General features: G+C 52.8%; 1 protein-coding gene across 1 annotated transcript; it reads right to left on the bottom strand.

Moving 5' to 3' along the window:
- Positions 1-5,520: 5,520 nt before the first annotated feature.
- Positions 5,521-13,034, bottom strand: Ptges2 (prostaglandin E synthase 2). The gene is made up of 7 exons (XM_059259039.1): positions 12,168-13,034; positions 10,991-11,188; positions 7,957-8,015; positions 7,545-7,694; positions 7,000-7,200; positions 6,486-6,603; positions 5,521-6,082 (listed from the first exon to the last, which is right to left on the bottom strand). Exons 1-7 carry the CDS (start codon positions 12,441-12,443, stop codon positions 5,954-5,956), a joined length of 1,131 nt encoding a protein of 376 aa, XP_059115022.1. The 5' UTR covers positions 12,444-13,034; the 3' UTR covers positions 5,521-5,953.
- Positions 13,035-15,395: the final 2,361 nt, after the last annotated feature.

The raw sequence follows: 15,395 nt of genomic DNA, 5'->3' as shown, positions 1-15,395 counted from the left end.
TTACAGCCCTGAAGGGACATGTCCCAGTTCATACAAAGGAGAAATTGGCCTTATTCACCATAGTGGCCTGTGCTCTGCTGTCCCCAATCCAGATTTCACCAGTCTGAGTGGATTGGAATGTAGGGGAAAGGTGGAAGGGAGGAGGAGCCGTCATACTGGGCCCAACTGCCCAGGTGGACCTTGGTCCTTGCACCTACGGGCCAGCCAGCCTAGTGTGGCCACAGTTGGTCTGGGCTCTATGGAAAGAACTTCAGGAAGTAGAGCAGAAGTAAGTTTGAAACCAGAGACAACTGGTGATCTTCCAGGTTCTGCGGGGCCACCAACCCCGGGCCAGCCAGGAGAGCAGCCCAGTGAATGAACTCTCCTCGTCCTTTTCTGTCACTGTGAACCCACCCTATGGGCCTAGAGAGGCTAATGTCTAAGGAGGAAGCTGATCTTATCAGACCACGGGGTACCTGGCTCTCCCTAACTTTACAGATGGGGACACAGGAGACCTTGGACTTGTCCCGTGTTCCAAGCAAAAGACTCATTTCTCTTTCCTGACTACCTTGGCATCTGTGTTAGCGTCTCCTGGTCACTGTTACCAGAAACCACACACTCAGTGACTCAGAACATGCCAGTTTCTGGAGGCCTGAAGTCCAAAGTCAGTTCCACTGACTGGAGTCAAGGTGTCAGCAGGTCTGGTTCCTCCTGCAGGCTTCGGGACAGTTTCCTAGCTTCTGGAAGTTTCTGCAGTCCTTGGCTTGTGACCCTTTCTGACTCCTCCAGCTGCCATGCTCCACAGAGGCACATCCTGACTCTGATCCTATCTCCCTCTGTTTGCTGTATTTTTTTTTTTTTTTTTTTTTTTTTGGTTTTTCAAGACAGGGTTTCTCTGTGTAGCTTTGCGCCTTTCCTGGAACTCACTTGGTAGCCCAGGCTGGCCTCAAACTCACAGAGATCCGCCTGCCTCTGCCTCCTGAGTGCTGGGATTAAAGGCATGCGCCACTACCGCCCGGCTGTTTGCTGTATTTTTTTAATGTAGCCCAGGCTGGCCTCAAACTCACCTTGTAGAGGAGGAAGAGGATGACCTTGAACTCCTGATCTTCTGCCTATACTTCCTGGTATTCTGGATCACAGGCTTGTGACACCCCACCTGGCTTTCTGTTTGCCTCTCTTGATTGCTTTTAGTGCCTGCCTAGACAATCTCCCCATCTCAAAATCAGCAGTTTGATCACGCCTATAAATTCCCTTTACCACATCAAGTGCAACAGGTTCTGGGGATGGAGAGCTTTGAGTCAGCTGGTCGCCCTGCTCCCTACCCCACACACAGTTCCCTGGCTGTGACAGCAGTGTTAGCAAGGGTCTGAGCTCAGCTGAACGATACATTGAGCTCTAGAGTTGCCTGGAATACAGACAGACCGTGTCTCAAAAAGCAAAAGGTATTCATTCTCCAGTACCATCAAACACCCTCACTGGTCAAAACCCTTCCTATTAGTTAAATACAGCAGAAGCGACGCCCAAGGAATGTGGCACACTGGAGACTCAAGCAATAGTTGGAACTAGTGAGAAAGAACAGCTTTAACCTAGAATAGTTCTATGCAGAATAAGCATTCATTGTTCACCTAATCCCAAAGAGAATGTAATGGGTGGGGGAGACGGCTCAGTGATGAAGAAGACAAAATTGCTCTTGCAGAAGACCCAGATTCCGTTCTCAGCACCCAAAGCAGCTCACAAAGGCCTCACACACATATGTACATGCACACATGCACAACACTTTAAAATAATTTTTCAAAACATTTTAAAATGGAAATTTAACAAGCAAAAACAAAACAAAACAAACAAACAAAAAAAACCCCTAGAATCCTCCCTGTGGGCTTCCTGCCTAGTTACCATGGAGAAGACATCTTGGTCTCAGGGTTCTCCAGTCCTACTTCCTAGTGTCCTTGACTCAATACTGGGAGTCATAGGGATGTCACTGAGGTAGACAGCTGGCCTCACAGATTATGCACATCACCCCGAGCCTGTACTATCTTCCAAACACCTCTGGACCCCAACCTCACCAACCCTACAGATGGTCACTGATGCCAGTTCACAGGAGGGATGAGGCTTGCCCAAGGCCATAGCCAAGAGTGGACAAGGGCCCAAACTCCAGCCTCTCCCTCTGCCAAGACCATAGGTGAAGCTGGTCAACATGGTGCACATCTGTAATCCCAACACGTAGGAGGTCACAAGTTCGAGGTCAGGTTCCAGCCCAGCCTGAGCTACAGAGACCTATCTCAAAAACAGACCACAGGAGAATTAGTGTGACCTGAACATGACAAAGGTCAGGCAGTGGTTCTTGGGTTAGGTCTGAGCCCCCATGAAATGTGATTTTTGTTTGTTTGCTTTGTTTTTTTTGTTTTTCGAGACAGGGTTTCTCTGTGTAGCTTTGGTGCCTGTCCTGGATCTCACTCTGTAGACCAGGCTGGCCTCGAACTCACAGAGATCCGCCAGGCTCTGCCTCCTGAGTGCTGGGATTAAAGGCGTGCGCCACCAACGCCTGGCTGTGATTTTTTTCCTACTCACTCATCTCCAGACTCTTAAATGCTAAAGCTCAGATGGGCTATTTGGACAATGAAGACCACTCGGCTAAACCCAGAATCCGCCACAACGTGGCAGCCCCATGCTGTTTCCATCTCTTGCAGGCTTTGGAGGCTCTCTAGTGCCTCCAGGTGGTATTGGCAAGCGTTGCTGTAGGCTTTGGAGGTTCTAGTGCCTCCTGGTGTCGAAGGAAGCATTGCTGTAGGCTTTGGACGCTCTCTGTGGGAAGCACACTGAAAGAAGTATTCTAGGAAGAAAGAAGCTGGGCCTAGGTGGCATTTGTGGCCACTTCAGTCATTCTCCAGGGCAGTCACAGGAAGCAAGTCTGGCTAGCACAGTCCTTGGGAGTTCTCATCACCTGCCGAATCAGTGCAGGCTTCTCCCTACCTACAGCAACCCCTGGGAAAAATCCTCAGGATCACTCCCCTGAGTCCCTGATGCCTCTGCCAGGCCTACTGTTTTCTGTGGAATGCAGACAGAAGAAAACTTCATGTCTGTGAAGGGGAGAGAGGGTCTGTCTGACAGCTGAGACACAACCCGTCTGTTACACCTCCTAAGTCAGACGACCTCAAGGGGGCGCTAAGGCTAGACACAAGTGCAGGACCAGCAAGAGCATAGGCCACAGGGAATCTCCAGGCTATGGTGTCCTAGTGAGAAGGTGGACATTTCACCACAATATGGGTAGATCAATATCAGCAGCTTCCTTTAGGAGTACAGGGACTGAGAGAAGTGAGTCAGCCTCTTTGGGAGGTACCAAGGACCAACAGTGGACAGAATCTTGGGAGGGGAACATGGAGGCTGGAAGCAGGGATGCAGGGATGGATAGATGAAGGCACAGAGAAGTAGATGCAGGGATGGAGAGGTGAAGGCATGAAGAGATAAGAGGGATACAGGAATAAGGGGATGGAGGGATGAAGGCACAGATGGGGTGCAGGATGGAGAAAGATGCAGCAGTGGAAAGATAGAGGACAGAGAGATGAAGGACCACCACATTCCTGTCACCCATAGCATCATTGCCTAATCTGGATCAAGGTTCCTCAGACGTCAGGTGTGACCAACAACGGGACAGTTGTGGCTCTCGGGCCTCCACCACATCGGAGATGACTTCCATGTCGTCTTGTGCCAGGCACACTGCCTCAAGACCAAGTCCTCACTTCTTCCCACAGCCCCCAACGCTGACATCTGATACCCAAAGGGCAAGTGCTAGTAAGTGGGCCACGGCATATCTGAACAGGTGCCCTGCATAGAGGAGCAGTATGCACATATTAACAAGGACAGAGTTCCAGGGCTGGAGGGCACAGAGGCAGAAGGGCCTGTATGGGCCAGTGCCCCACACCTCATGGACTTACATGATATTAAGAGCATGGATTGGGCCATACCACTCTTGGGCATATACCCAAGGAATGCTCAATCATACCACAAAGATACATGCTCAACTATGTTCATAACAGCACTATTTGTAATAGCCAGAACCTGGAAACAACCTAGATGCCCATCAACTGAAGAATGGATTAAGAAAATGTGGTACATATACACAATGGAGTACTACTCAGCAGAGAAAAACAATGACAGCATGAAATTTGCAGACAAAGCCGGGCGATGGTGGCGCACGCCTTTAATCCCAGCACTCGGGAGGCAGAGCCAGGCGGATCTCTGTGAGTTCAAGGCCAGCCTGGGCTACCAAGTGAGTTCCAGGAAAAGGCGCAAAGCTACACAGAGAAACCCTGTCTCGAAAAACCAAAAAAAAAAAAAAAAAAGAAATTTGCAGACAAATGGATAGAACTAGAAAATATCATCCTGAGTGAGGTAACCCAGACCCAGAAGGACAAACATGGTATGTACTCACTCATAAGTGGATACTAGATATAAAGCAAAGAACAATCAGACTGTAACCCACAGATCCAGGGAGGCTACATAGCAGGAGGGCCCTAGGATGACTGTGGCTTATAATTAAGTTTTGGGTTTACTCAATTACTGGGCAAGCCTCAGTGAAACATTTCACTATTAGGGTAAGAATTTATACTGTATCAAGCTGATAATAGAGAAAAAAAATAGGAAGCTGGATGGATTAGCATGGGAAATAAAAATGTTTGCAAACACTTAAAAAAAAAAAAAGAGCATGGATTGGGGGGCTACAGATGACTCCAGTGGCTGCTTTTCCAGAGGACCCAGGTTCCCAGCACCCACGCTAGGTGGCTCACAACATCTGTAGCTTCAGCCCAGGGGCTCCAATGCCCTCTTCTGGCCTCTGCAGGCACTAGGCATACACATGGTGCAAACAGGCAAGCAAACATTCATACACATTAAAAAACAAACGAGAACCTAGACTGTCCTAGCCACGTGTTCTGATGTGCACTTGACCTGCACCCATCTCCCCACCCCATGGCAACTTTGTTGGGTTTTGTTTTTGTTTTGAGGCCGTCTCATATAATCCAGGCTGGCCTCAAGCTCACTGTATATGAAGGTGACTTTGAAGTGATCTTCATGTCTCCTGCCGGGATTACTGGTGTGCATCCACACCCTGCCTATGTGACAACAGAGATGGAACCCAGGGCTTTGTATGTGTTGAGTGAGCTCCATCTCCACACCTGTTCTTTCTTTTCCTGGAGACAGGCTCTCCCCCTGTAGCCTAGGCTAAACTCTTGGTACTCCTTCCTCAGCCTTCGGTTTGCTGGGATTACGGCCGTGTACTACCATGCCCAGTTTCCCCACAGCTTTCTCAGAAGTAAGACTGTCAATCAGTTTAATAGATGGAGGCTTGGAGTGTCACTGCCCTAAGCTTCATGGTCAGTGAGGGTCATAACCAGGCTAATCCCCATGTCCAAGATTCTGGTGACATTCAGTGGGTACCAGTTGCACAGCAGAAGCACCAGGGTTAATGCAGCCTGCCCTGGCTTCCTTGATTGACAGCCCCTGCAGCCCCCTCCCACACAGACAGACCTCAGAACAGTCGCCGCCAGAGGGGAGCAGCAGACCTCTCCTTTATTGCCAATACAGTAGTCCCAGGAGTACCTGGGAAGAGCTGGAACCAGGAGACATGGGGACAGGGCCTTCCCTAATGCAGACTGCCCTCCCCTTGTCCAGGGTGGGAGCCAGTCTGATCCTCGCCAACAAGGAGCCACTGAGCCCTGGGAAAGTTGAAAAGGAATCCCCGTTGGGAGAGCAGGCTTCTGGAACTGGGGTTGGAGGGTTGTGCTGTGACCCCTGACCCATTACCCTCAGAATAGCTGTGAGCCTGGGCCTTGTCCCCAGTGTCAAGGTCCCTGGAAATGTCCAGTAGAGGGCCAGGGGGCTGGGTGGACCAAAGACAAAATGACTCTGGCCCCTACCAGCACGGCCAGGGACTGGCTGGTCAGGAGGTCTTAGCCCCTCAGTAGCTAGCCTCTGCAGCTCAGTGCACTGAGGGGGCTTCCTCAATGGCCTGCTCCATCCGTAGGTACCAAGGCTGGATTCGTGAGTGTCGCATCAGGTCATCGAAAGCCTCCAGACCCTCCATCACTCGCAGCACACCATACACTGCCTAGGGAAGGATCAAGAACAGCCTCTGCACTGGGGCCCTCGGGCACCAAGGCCTCAGACGGAGCAGCAGCCTACCTGCTGCCAGCTGTGTTACAGGGCTGCCCGAGGCCAGGGCTGAAGGCCAGGGCAGTGAGAGCGCCAGGTAGAAGCCTGGAGCCCACGCATGCCACAACCGAGTCAGGAATCAGAGGGAGGGCTGAGGCCATGCCGCTGCCATTCAGGCCCCCGTCCCCCCCAGCCTTTCAGGTACAAGAACCATGAAAATTCCGTTTGTTTTTCTCCCTGGCAACACACACAGGGAAGAACACAGTCCCTCTGGGGAGCCGGGAGCTGCAGAGGGTATGCCTTGCCTGTGCTGTCCCTCCCCAAGGGCAGGCCACTCCATCTACCACCATCATACCCACCAGGTCAGCAAGGTTAGGCTTCTGACCCCCCATGAACGGCCGGTCGGTGCCCACGGCTGTCACCCACTTGTTGGCTGCCTCATAGAGGTCTGCACGTACGTCATCCTGCAGGTGGTGCCTGGGGATAGTCAGGAAGGTGGGTCAGGGAACTCCTTCCCCAGCCCACGGGAACACAGCTTCCTCTGCATAAAACAGAAAGGCTGGGTGACTGGGATAGCCAGTGGGTGAGGGGATGGTACCTACGTCACTGAGCACCTGCCCCCAGTGAGTGATGGTGTGTGGCTCAGGATGAGGAAGAGACCCTGACAAGGAGGCAGAAGTAGAGGGCACAGGACAGGGCCATGACTTCTGACCCCAAAGCCTGAGATAGGAACTGATCAGAAGTGCTGGGTCCCAGGCCTGGCTCGTCTTCTCTAGGCCTGTTTCTCTCTTTCCTCCTGAAGGGTTTGATGCCCAGACCGTGGGACAGCTGACCCCCGATCCCACAGGTGCATACACTTGCACTAGCCATCACCTGCTTTTGAGACGCTTGCTGATGAGGTACATGGCAGCTGCACCCACATACTTGGCCATGGTGGCCTCCACAACCCCAAACTTTCCCTCGCGGACAATGTAGTCGAAGGAAGCCAGGGCCTCCGCAGGTGTTCGGTACACATTGGGGGAGATGAGATGCACCAGCCAGTCATCCGCCCATTGCCGCCACTTCATCTCCTCCCTGCAGATACAGGACATCGAGGGCCCCTGAGCCAGGGCTCTGGCCCAGCACTCAGTCTCCCACAAGACTCCCCCAGAGCAGTGGTTCTCAATCTTCCTAACGCTGTGCCCCTTTAATACAGTTCTCATGTTGCGGTGACCCCCAACCATAAAATTATTTCATTGCTACTTCATATCTGTAGTTTTGCTACTGTTACAAATCATAATATAAATATCTGATATGCAGGATGTTTGACCCCCAAAGGGCTCACTACCCACAGGCTGAGAACCCACTGCACCAGAGCATGCAGCTTAACCCGGTCCTTATTACCACCCCACCCGGCCCACAGCCCCAGCTCCACTCACGTCCTGGCTTCCTTCCCGCCATACATCTGCTGGGCCTCCTTCTCATCCAGCATGAGCCAGTACTTGTTACAGAACTCGGTCACCTCCTTGCCCTGGTCACTCATGGCCTTCATGGGTGGGTAATAGGTGATGACCTCTTCCAGGGGCTGCCTTCAGGGGAAGGCTAGAGCTCCAGCCTGACTCTGCCCTCCTGCCCCCTTGGCCTACCAACCCAGACCATCCCAGCCTGACTCAGCCACTCAGGGACCCGGCCCTGGGCTGGAGCCATGATCGGCCTCACTGCAGCAAAAGGGACTAGGTTAGAGACGAGAAACAGACAGGAGGAGGAAGGCAGGCCGCGAGTAGGGTACCCTTGGTCTATTCTAGAAACACGTATAGCAGCCCCACTCTTAGACTCCCAGGAGCAACTTACCCTGAAACCAGGTAGGTCTTGAGGGCGCTGATGATGACTGAGGAGTCATTCAGCTGTTGCTGGAAGAGAAGAAACAACCGTCTTGTGCTGCTGGGGATGGAGCCCAGGGCCTCGGCAGGAGGGACAAGCTCTGTGGAACTGAGCCACACCCCTTGCCCCAGAGGCTCTGGCTGGCGGTTGGCCGGATCAGGCCCCTTAAACAACAGCAGCGTCAAAACCAACCAAACAACATTACAATAGCAGCACCCGAAGTACCTGGTCCTCAAAGCTGGGCACTGCTGATCCATCACCGCTCCCCCCAATGCCCTGAGCTCACTGCTCCCCACCCTGTGCCCTCTTTCTGAGTAAGGGTGACCAAGTATGGCTATTGGGGACGTATGACTGGGAGAGCCTTGGCATCTGACCCTAACCCCCGACTCACTTGGCCTCTTGGCACTAAGGGCAGGGCAGGACCCAGAGGCTTCATACAGGATACCAAGCCCAGAGCCAGGACTTTATCCTTTCTGTCCATACAGCCCAGGGTCTGGGCTGCTGTGGACTAATTGAGAAGCCAGCCCCAAGCCTCACATGGTAGTTTACATCTGTAGTCCCTCCACATGGAAAGATGGCTAGTTCTAGGCCAGCCAGGGCTACAGAATAATACTCTGTCTCAAGAAAACAAACAAACAAACCTCTCTTGAACTATGGTGCACATGCACACCTGCGCACAACAATAAATAAGTAAATAAAAAATGTAATTTAAATTTAAAAAATGGGGGGTGAGGATAAGGTCTTATTACATAGCCCAGGCTAGCCTGAACTTACAGAGATCTGGCTACTTCTGCCTCCCAAGATGCAGAGTAAAAGGTATGCACCACCATGCCTGGCACAGGCTTCTGTTATCTTTCTTTCCTTTTTTTTTTTTTTTTCCTCTGTGTAGCAGCCCTGGTTGTGGCTGTCCTAGAACTTGTGTAGACCAGGATGGCCTTGAACTCAGAGATCCGCCAGCCTCTGCTCCCTAATGTGCAACAGCGCCCAGCTGCCTTTTTTATGTTTCAAATTCCATTTTATTTCCTTTGTGAGTGACGCAGCTTGCAGGAATTGTTCTCTCCTGAGTCAGGGTTGGCAGTAAACACCGTTACCCAAAGCCATCTCAGCCACCCTAAGTAAAAACTCTAACAAATAAACAAACCGGCCACAGTGACGCACACCTTTTGATTCCAGCACCAGGAAGTCAGAGGCAGGTGGATCTCTGTGAGTTTATGACCACTGTGGTCTACACAGCTAGTTCCAGGACAGCCAGGGCTACACAGTGAGACCCTGCCCCAAAACCAACTGTACAAATGAACAAACCCCACATCTGAGCATGGTGGAATGTCTATAATCCTAGCAATCAAGGAACAGAAGGATACTGAGTTCTAGGACAACTCAGGCTACATAACAAGATGCTATCCAAAACAAAAAAGGCCAGCCCATAGAGGTCAAAGTCATGAAGTCACAGGTGAGTGTGCTGGCTGGTCTTATATCAACTGGATACATGCTAGAGTTATCTGAAAGGGGGGAACCTCAATTGAGAAAATGGCTCCATAAGATCCAGCTGTAAGGCATCTTCTTAATTAGTGATTGATGGGGGAGAGCCCAGCCCATTGTGGATGATGGTCCTGGGTTTGTTGGTTTTTTTTTTTTGGTTTTTCGAGACAAGGTTTCCTCTGTGTAGCTTTGGAGTCTGTCCTGGAACGCACTCTGTAGACCAGGATGGCCTAGAACTCATAGAGATCTGCCTGCCTCTGCCTCCCGAGTGCTGGGATTAAACGCATGTGCCACCACCACCTGGTGGTCCTGGGTTTTATAAGAAAGCAGGCCGAGGGCTGGAGAGATGGCTCAGAGGTTAAGAACACTGACTGTTCTTCCAGAGGTCCTGAGTTCAATTCCCAGCAACCACATGGTGGCTCACAACCATCTGTAATGAGATCTGGTGCCCTCTTCTGGCCTGCAGACATACATGCAGACAGAACACTGTATACATAATAAATAAATCTTAAAAAAAAAAAAAAAAAAGAAAGCAGGCCGAGCAAGCCATGAGGAGCAAGCCAGTAAGCAGCAGCCCTCCATGGCCTCTGCATCAGCTCCTCCTCCAGGTTCCTGCCCTCACTGCTTTTGATAATATGGAACTGTGAGTGAAATAAACCCTTTCCTCCCTGTGGAGGGGCCCCAAAATAGCTTGACCACACAGCAGCCATGATAGGCTTAGGGGCCTAGACACAGCTTCTGTGACAGGCTTACTGGCAGGCAACACCCAGATCCAGGAAAAGCCTTAAGCTGATACCACCCAGGGATCTACCCAGGGGTGAGGAAGTACCTGACATCCCAAACATTCCAACCATTAGATAAAGTGGACAGATGTCCCTGAGTCTAGCACACACCTGTTTTTGTTTTACAGATACCCCTAGATAATTGTCAGCCAATCAGGGTCCTGGACCCTGGAAATCCCCTCACCCCAACCTCTGCTATGATAAAAACTCTGCCCCACCTGAGCTCAGGGCTCTCTGCTCTCACCGCTGTGTCAGACAGACAGAGGGACCAAGCTCTGGAGCTTGAAATAAAGGCTCTTTGCTCTTACATGCGGGATTCGGTCTCCGTGGTGGTCTTTTGGGGGTCCCCGCGATCTGGGCATAACACTCCCCAACTAGCTTTTTGGTCATGGTGTTTCACTGCAGCAATAGAAACGAAGCCTGACTAAGACAGCCAGGGAGTAGAAGAGCCACACCTCAGACCCAGACCACCCCAGCTGCAAACCCAGCTGTAAGTGCATCCCCACCCTGCAGACCTGGCTAACAAGGAAAGAAAGGGCTCCACATTCACTTCAGTTTTGTTGTTGTGACTACATCCTGCTATGTGGCCCACACTAGCATCACGGGCTCAGGAATCCATTAGAGCAGCCTTGATTTCTTCTCCTACTCTCAGTGGAGATCCAGGGAGTCACAAGTTCTTTTAGATTTAGGGGGACTCCTAGACAGCGTGGGACAGAAATGAGGCATGGGATCCCAAGGCTCACCAAGCTGTCTCCTTCCTGGGCCACCAGGATGGGCACCTTCCTGTAGGAGGAGAATTTGATCTCAGTCCTTCTAACAGGATTCACCTCCACTACCTGATAGGGCAGGGAGTGGAAGTCGAGGAAGGCACGGACTTTGCTGCAGAAGGGACATGTCTTGTACTGGTACAGGGTCAGCTGCAGGTGGCTGGACGGGGACAGCTGGGGAAGAGAAAAAAGACTGGTAACCCCTGGAGTCCCAGAGCTCCATCCCCCACCTTCCAAGCAAACCTTTCTTCACGAAGTCACCTTCTAAGGGGACCCTGAAAATGCAAGAATGAGGAAAAGCAGAGAGAATAGACAAAACTCAAGGGCGGGCAAGGAGCTCAGTGAGTGTGTGCCCAGCTGCAAGTGCCCAGCTGGTACACCACAGGCAGGACTTAGCATCTGTGGAGGCTCTGCTGTGCGTGCGTGCGTGCGTGCGTGCGTGCGTGAATTAATCTTCCTCCTGTCCCAAAGGGGACACTACACAATCCCAGGGTGTGCCTCCCTCCAAGCGTCATTAGTCCTTAAGGTTCACCCCCATTCCTCCAGTCCTCTCTAGGTAAGCGGCAGAGCTGACCAAGCAGCTAGGTAGCGTTGGCCAGAGGTGAGGTCTACTTCGGATCTCCAAAAGTGGAGGGAAGCTGAATGCGGCTCCCTGCAGTAAAGCCTTCAGGCGTGCTTGCTACAGTTGCAGCCCACTCCCCTCGGTTTTCAAATGGAAATCGGGAGGACAGGGAAGAGACCAGCGAGCCACAAGGACTCCATTCTCTTTCCAGATCCTGCATCCAGGAAAAGGCCATGCATGGAAGGCAGGGTGGAGACTATGCAGCTCATGAGCTCTCCACAGGGCGGCCGAGCCACCGTAGGCTGAGGCACACCTCCAGTTCTAGGTCTAGAGTCAGGCTCACTCATTCCAGAAAGACTACCTGCGGCACCGCGCACGCCCTCAAAGCACAGTACAGACCACAACACGAGACACACACCGCTCTAGATCTTGGGCATCAGCACCAACCACCTCGGACTCCTACGGCCAAGACACTCGCCCAAGGTCACGAGCGGGCGAAAGAGGCCACTCCTGACCCCGCGGCTTCTTAAAAGTCCTGAGTTCGGGGCTGATCCCCCTCCCCGTCTGCAGCCCGTGCCAACCGAGCCTTACCTGCGCAGCCGAGCGCTCGGCGCGGAGGTCCTGGGCGCGCAGGTGCCACCGCACGGTGTGGTACAGCCCCAGCGCGCCGCCCAGGGCCAGCGCCGCCGCCCCCAACAACCGCGGGCTCCGCTTGCCGACCGCGGGGCCCGGGCTTCCTGCCGCCGCCCTAGTGAAGCCGGCCCAGCTCTGCGCCGAGATTGGCGGCCAGGGTCGTGTGCGCGGCCCCTCCGCCAGGGCACACCGGCTCAAGCCAAGAATCCAAGCAACGCGCGCCGCCCGGGCCATGGTCGCTCTGCCGGCGCTGCGGGCGGGCGCGCGAAACCAAAACGATCGAGGCGCTAGGGTGCCTTAAAGGGACCGGACTCCGGGAGTGTCGCCGAGGGCGACGATGACGCCGATCAGGGACTAGGAGCTGTGCGGGCCTGGGAGTGCACGCCCGTCTGAGAGGCTGGTGAACACTCCAGGGGCTTTAGAAGCGGCTTGACGTCTCTGTCTTTTGGGAGTGCAGTGGTGACCTGTGATTTGCGGTCGGCTGTTGCCACATTGTGCGTCTATCCGAACGAGTTTCAGGGAAAACGCGGGTCTTCCGACCCCTGCTCGCTCCGAAGGAGGTACGGTGCTGTCTCCAGTGGGTGCCCTCCCGCAACGGTATACCTTCTGCTGTGACCCGAACCATAAACTTTTCTCAACCCCGGCGGGGACCTTGGAAACCACGTGCCTCGGAAATGGCCCACGCTGAGGGGCCGGCTCGCCAACGCGAAGGCCTCCGAGGGTCGAGCGGGACCGAGTGAAGGTCTCGGGACGCCTCAGGCCTTTGCCGAGCTCGCTGGTTCCAAGCGAGTGCCCGATCTCCACCGCTGGGCTTCTCCGCGGGCAGCCCGGGCAGGGCCCCGCCCCGAGGCCGAAAGAAGGCGGGGCTCTGCGAGCCGGGGCCGCAGCTGGAGGCGGGTCCCGGTCCGACTGGGCTTCTACCCTCTTCCTCCACGTTTTCCTGGACCTGGAAGCGCCAGGGTCCACAATATCCAGCCGCATCTTGAGCAGGCCAGGCGAACGGAAAGGCCAAGTGGCCCAAGGTGCTTTGCTTTTCTGTGAATACCTAGCTGGGAAGAGAATAATGGACTTCAAAGGCGCGGGACCCCGGCTCCAACCCCGCCTCTGGCTGGGGCAGTTGTCCCCGACAGAAGGGCATCCCGGAACAAGTCCCTGGAAACTGCATAGGGAACTAGTTCCCCGTTTTGTTTTACAGTTGGGGAGAATGAGGCAGCTTTGAGGATAGTCGCCCATATTGCATCCCAGCAACTTCTTTAGCCCCTGAAGGACAACTTAGGAAAGCTGGAGGGGTGTTTGGTGGGTTTGATTGAAGAGTAGGTACTGAAACCTGCCCACTACCACCGACACTCCCCGCCTCTTTGGTGCTACTGTCCTGGTGTGACATGTTTGCAGCGCCAATGCAGGAGGGCTGGAGAACCAACGACTGTAGGCTGCCTTGTTACTTTGAGGAACCCCAGTTTGCCCACCTGTGATACAAGAGTTAATGACTGGCATCTCCTGCAAACCCTGCCACCCACCACACTCTAACTTGTTTTAGAATGAGAGCCTTCATGTTAAATGGGAGCCTTTAACCCCAGCACTCAGGAGGCTGAGCTAGGTATGAGCTAAGAGGCCAGCCTGCCTGGTCTACATATCGAGCTTCAGGCTAGCCAAGGCTACATAAGTGAGAACCTGTCTCCTCCTCCTCATCATCATCATCATGAATAATAAACTGAGAGATGAATGGGGAGAGGCTGATTCCTGGGAGGCCCCAACTTTTTGCCTAACGGACAACTGTGCCATCTTAGCATAACATGAGCTGGCCTTTGCCAAGGAAACCCAGTGCTGGGTCGGCGCTCTCTGTGGAGACACTAGGCAGAGTTCTTTTCCTCTCATGGCATATTGTCCGGTTCTCGTCTTGGCATACCACCCGTGGCACCTCTGGCTACAGACCTTCAAGCTGTAAGAAGCACAGGGCACAGCCCTGCTCTATGCCCAGAGGACCTCAGGCTGAGGAACCTCACTCATTCAACCAAATGGAGCCTTAGAAGCCCCAGACTGATGACATTTCAGGGCACAGTATGGAAAGGGAGTCCTCGGCCTAGGCTGAGAGGTCCTCTTCCTGTCCTCTAGGCCCCAAACGATCTACCCTTTCTCGCTGGTCTTTCGCTGATTTTTGGCCCTCGTGTGCTTCATCCGAGGACTCAGCAAATAAGCACAGCCTCTTCCCTTACGGTCAGGTGAAACCCATCCCAGATATGGTTTGGATGTCTGTGTCCCTCCAAAGTTCATAAGCTGAAGCTCAAGACCGGTATAGTCATAATAACAATCAAGTCGTTTAGGGGTAGTTAACCAGCTTCCAGGAGTGGATTAGTACTTTTACCAAAGGGCCCAGGGAACAAGCTGGACTGTTCTGTCCTTCTCCGTCTTCTTCCCATGCGCAGGGACACTGGGAGGGTGCCACTGTAAGGGACTGGCCAGACGCCAAACCTGTTGGCTAGCTTGACCTTGAACTTTCCAGCCTCCAGAGCTGAAAGAAATCTCTTGTCATTTATCCAGCTCTCCGCTCGTCCGTCTGTGCCATCTTGTTAGGGTAGCAGGAATGGTGAAGCCATGGCTTCAGGCCAGCCCCGTCCTGATTCCAGGCCTGGATTTGCATCTGCCTTTTCCGTGTTTGGAGCAGTGCTCAGAGCCTACCACCCACCTCAACGTAGGCATGCCAAAGTGCCACCCTTCTTCCTGGCCACTTTCTCATCTTCTGCCTCTGCCTTGGTGGCCAAGTAGGAGCCCAGGAGTCCTGCTACTCACTCTACCCTCTCCGCCCCCACTCTTTGTGCTTCCTGAGCCTAGCACCCTAAGATTCCATAGTGCTTAACTGAATTCCTCCCACACAGAACCTACTCAATATCTGATTTGCTAAAGAATTAGGCTGACTGGAAGAAGCCAAGCTATATTATCACTCAAGAGGCAGAGACAAATGAATCTGTGAATTTGGGTCTATCCTGGGCTACATAGTTCCAGGGCAGCCAAGGCTACATAGGGAGCCCCTACCTCAAAAAAAAAAAAAAAAAAAAGAAACATTTCACAATTAAGATGGAAATACATGCTGTATCAAGCTGGTAATAGAAAGGTGGATAGATTGATTAATTTGAAAAAGTGAAAAATGAAAAAAATAAAAAATAAAAGAAAAATTTGAACTGTTTAAAA

Source organism: Peromyscus eremicus, chromosome 4 (genome assembly GCF_949786415.1).
Source record: "Peromyscus eremicus chromosome 4, PerEre_H2_v1, whole genome shotgun sequence".
NCBI classification, from domain to species: Eukaryota; Metazoa; Chordata; class Mammalia; order Rodentia; family Cricetidae; genus Peromyscus; species Peromyscus eremicus.
The sequence above is the reverse complement of the archived record's forward strand: the minus strand, read 5'-3'. Positions and strand labels throughout refer to the sequence as shown.

Coding starts and splice junctions, on each gene's coding strand:
- Ptges2 (XM_059259039.1), bottom strand. CDS start 12,443: ATGGCCCGGGCGGCGCGCGTTGCTTGGATTCTTGGCTTGAGCCGGTGT. Junction 8,016..10,990: donor CCCAGGAAGGAGACAGCTTG/GTGAGCCTTGGG, acceptor CTTCTCTTCCAG/CAACAGCTGAATGACTCCTC. Junction 6,604..6,999: donor AGCAAGCGTCTCAAAAGCAG/GTGATGGCTAGT, acceptor GACTATCCCCAG/GCACCACCTGCAGGATGACG.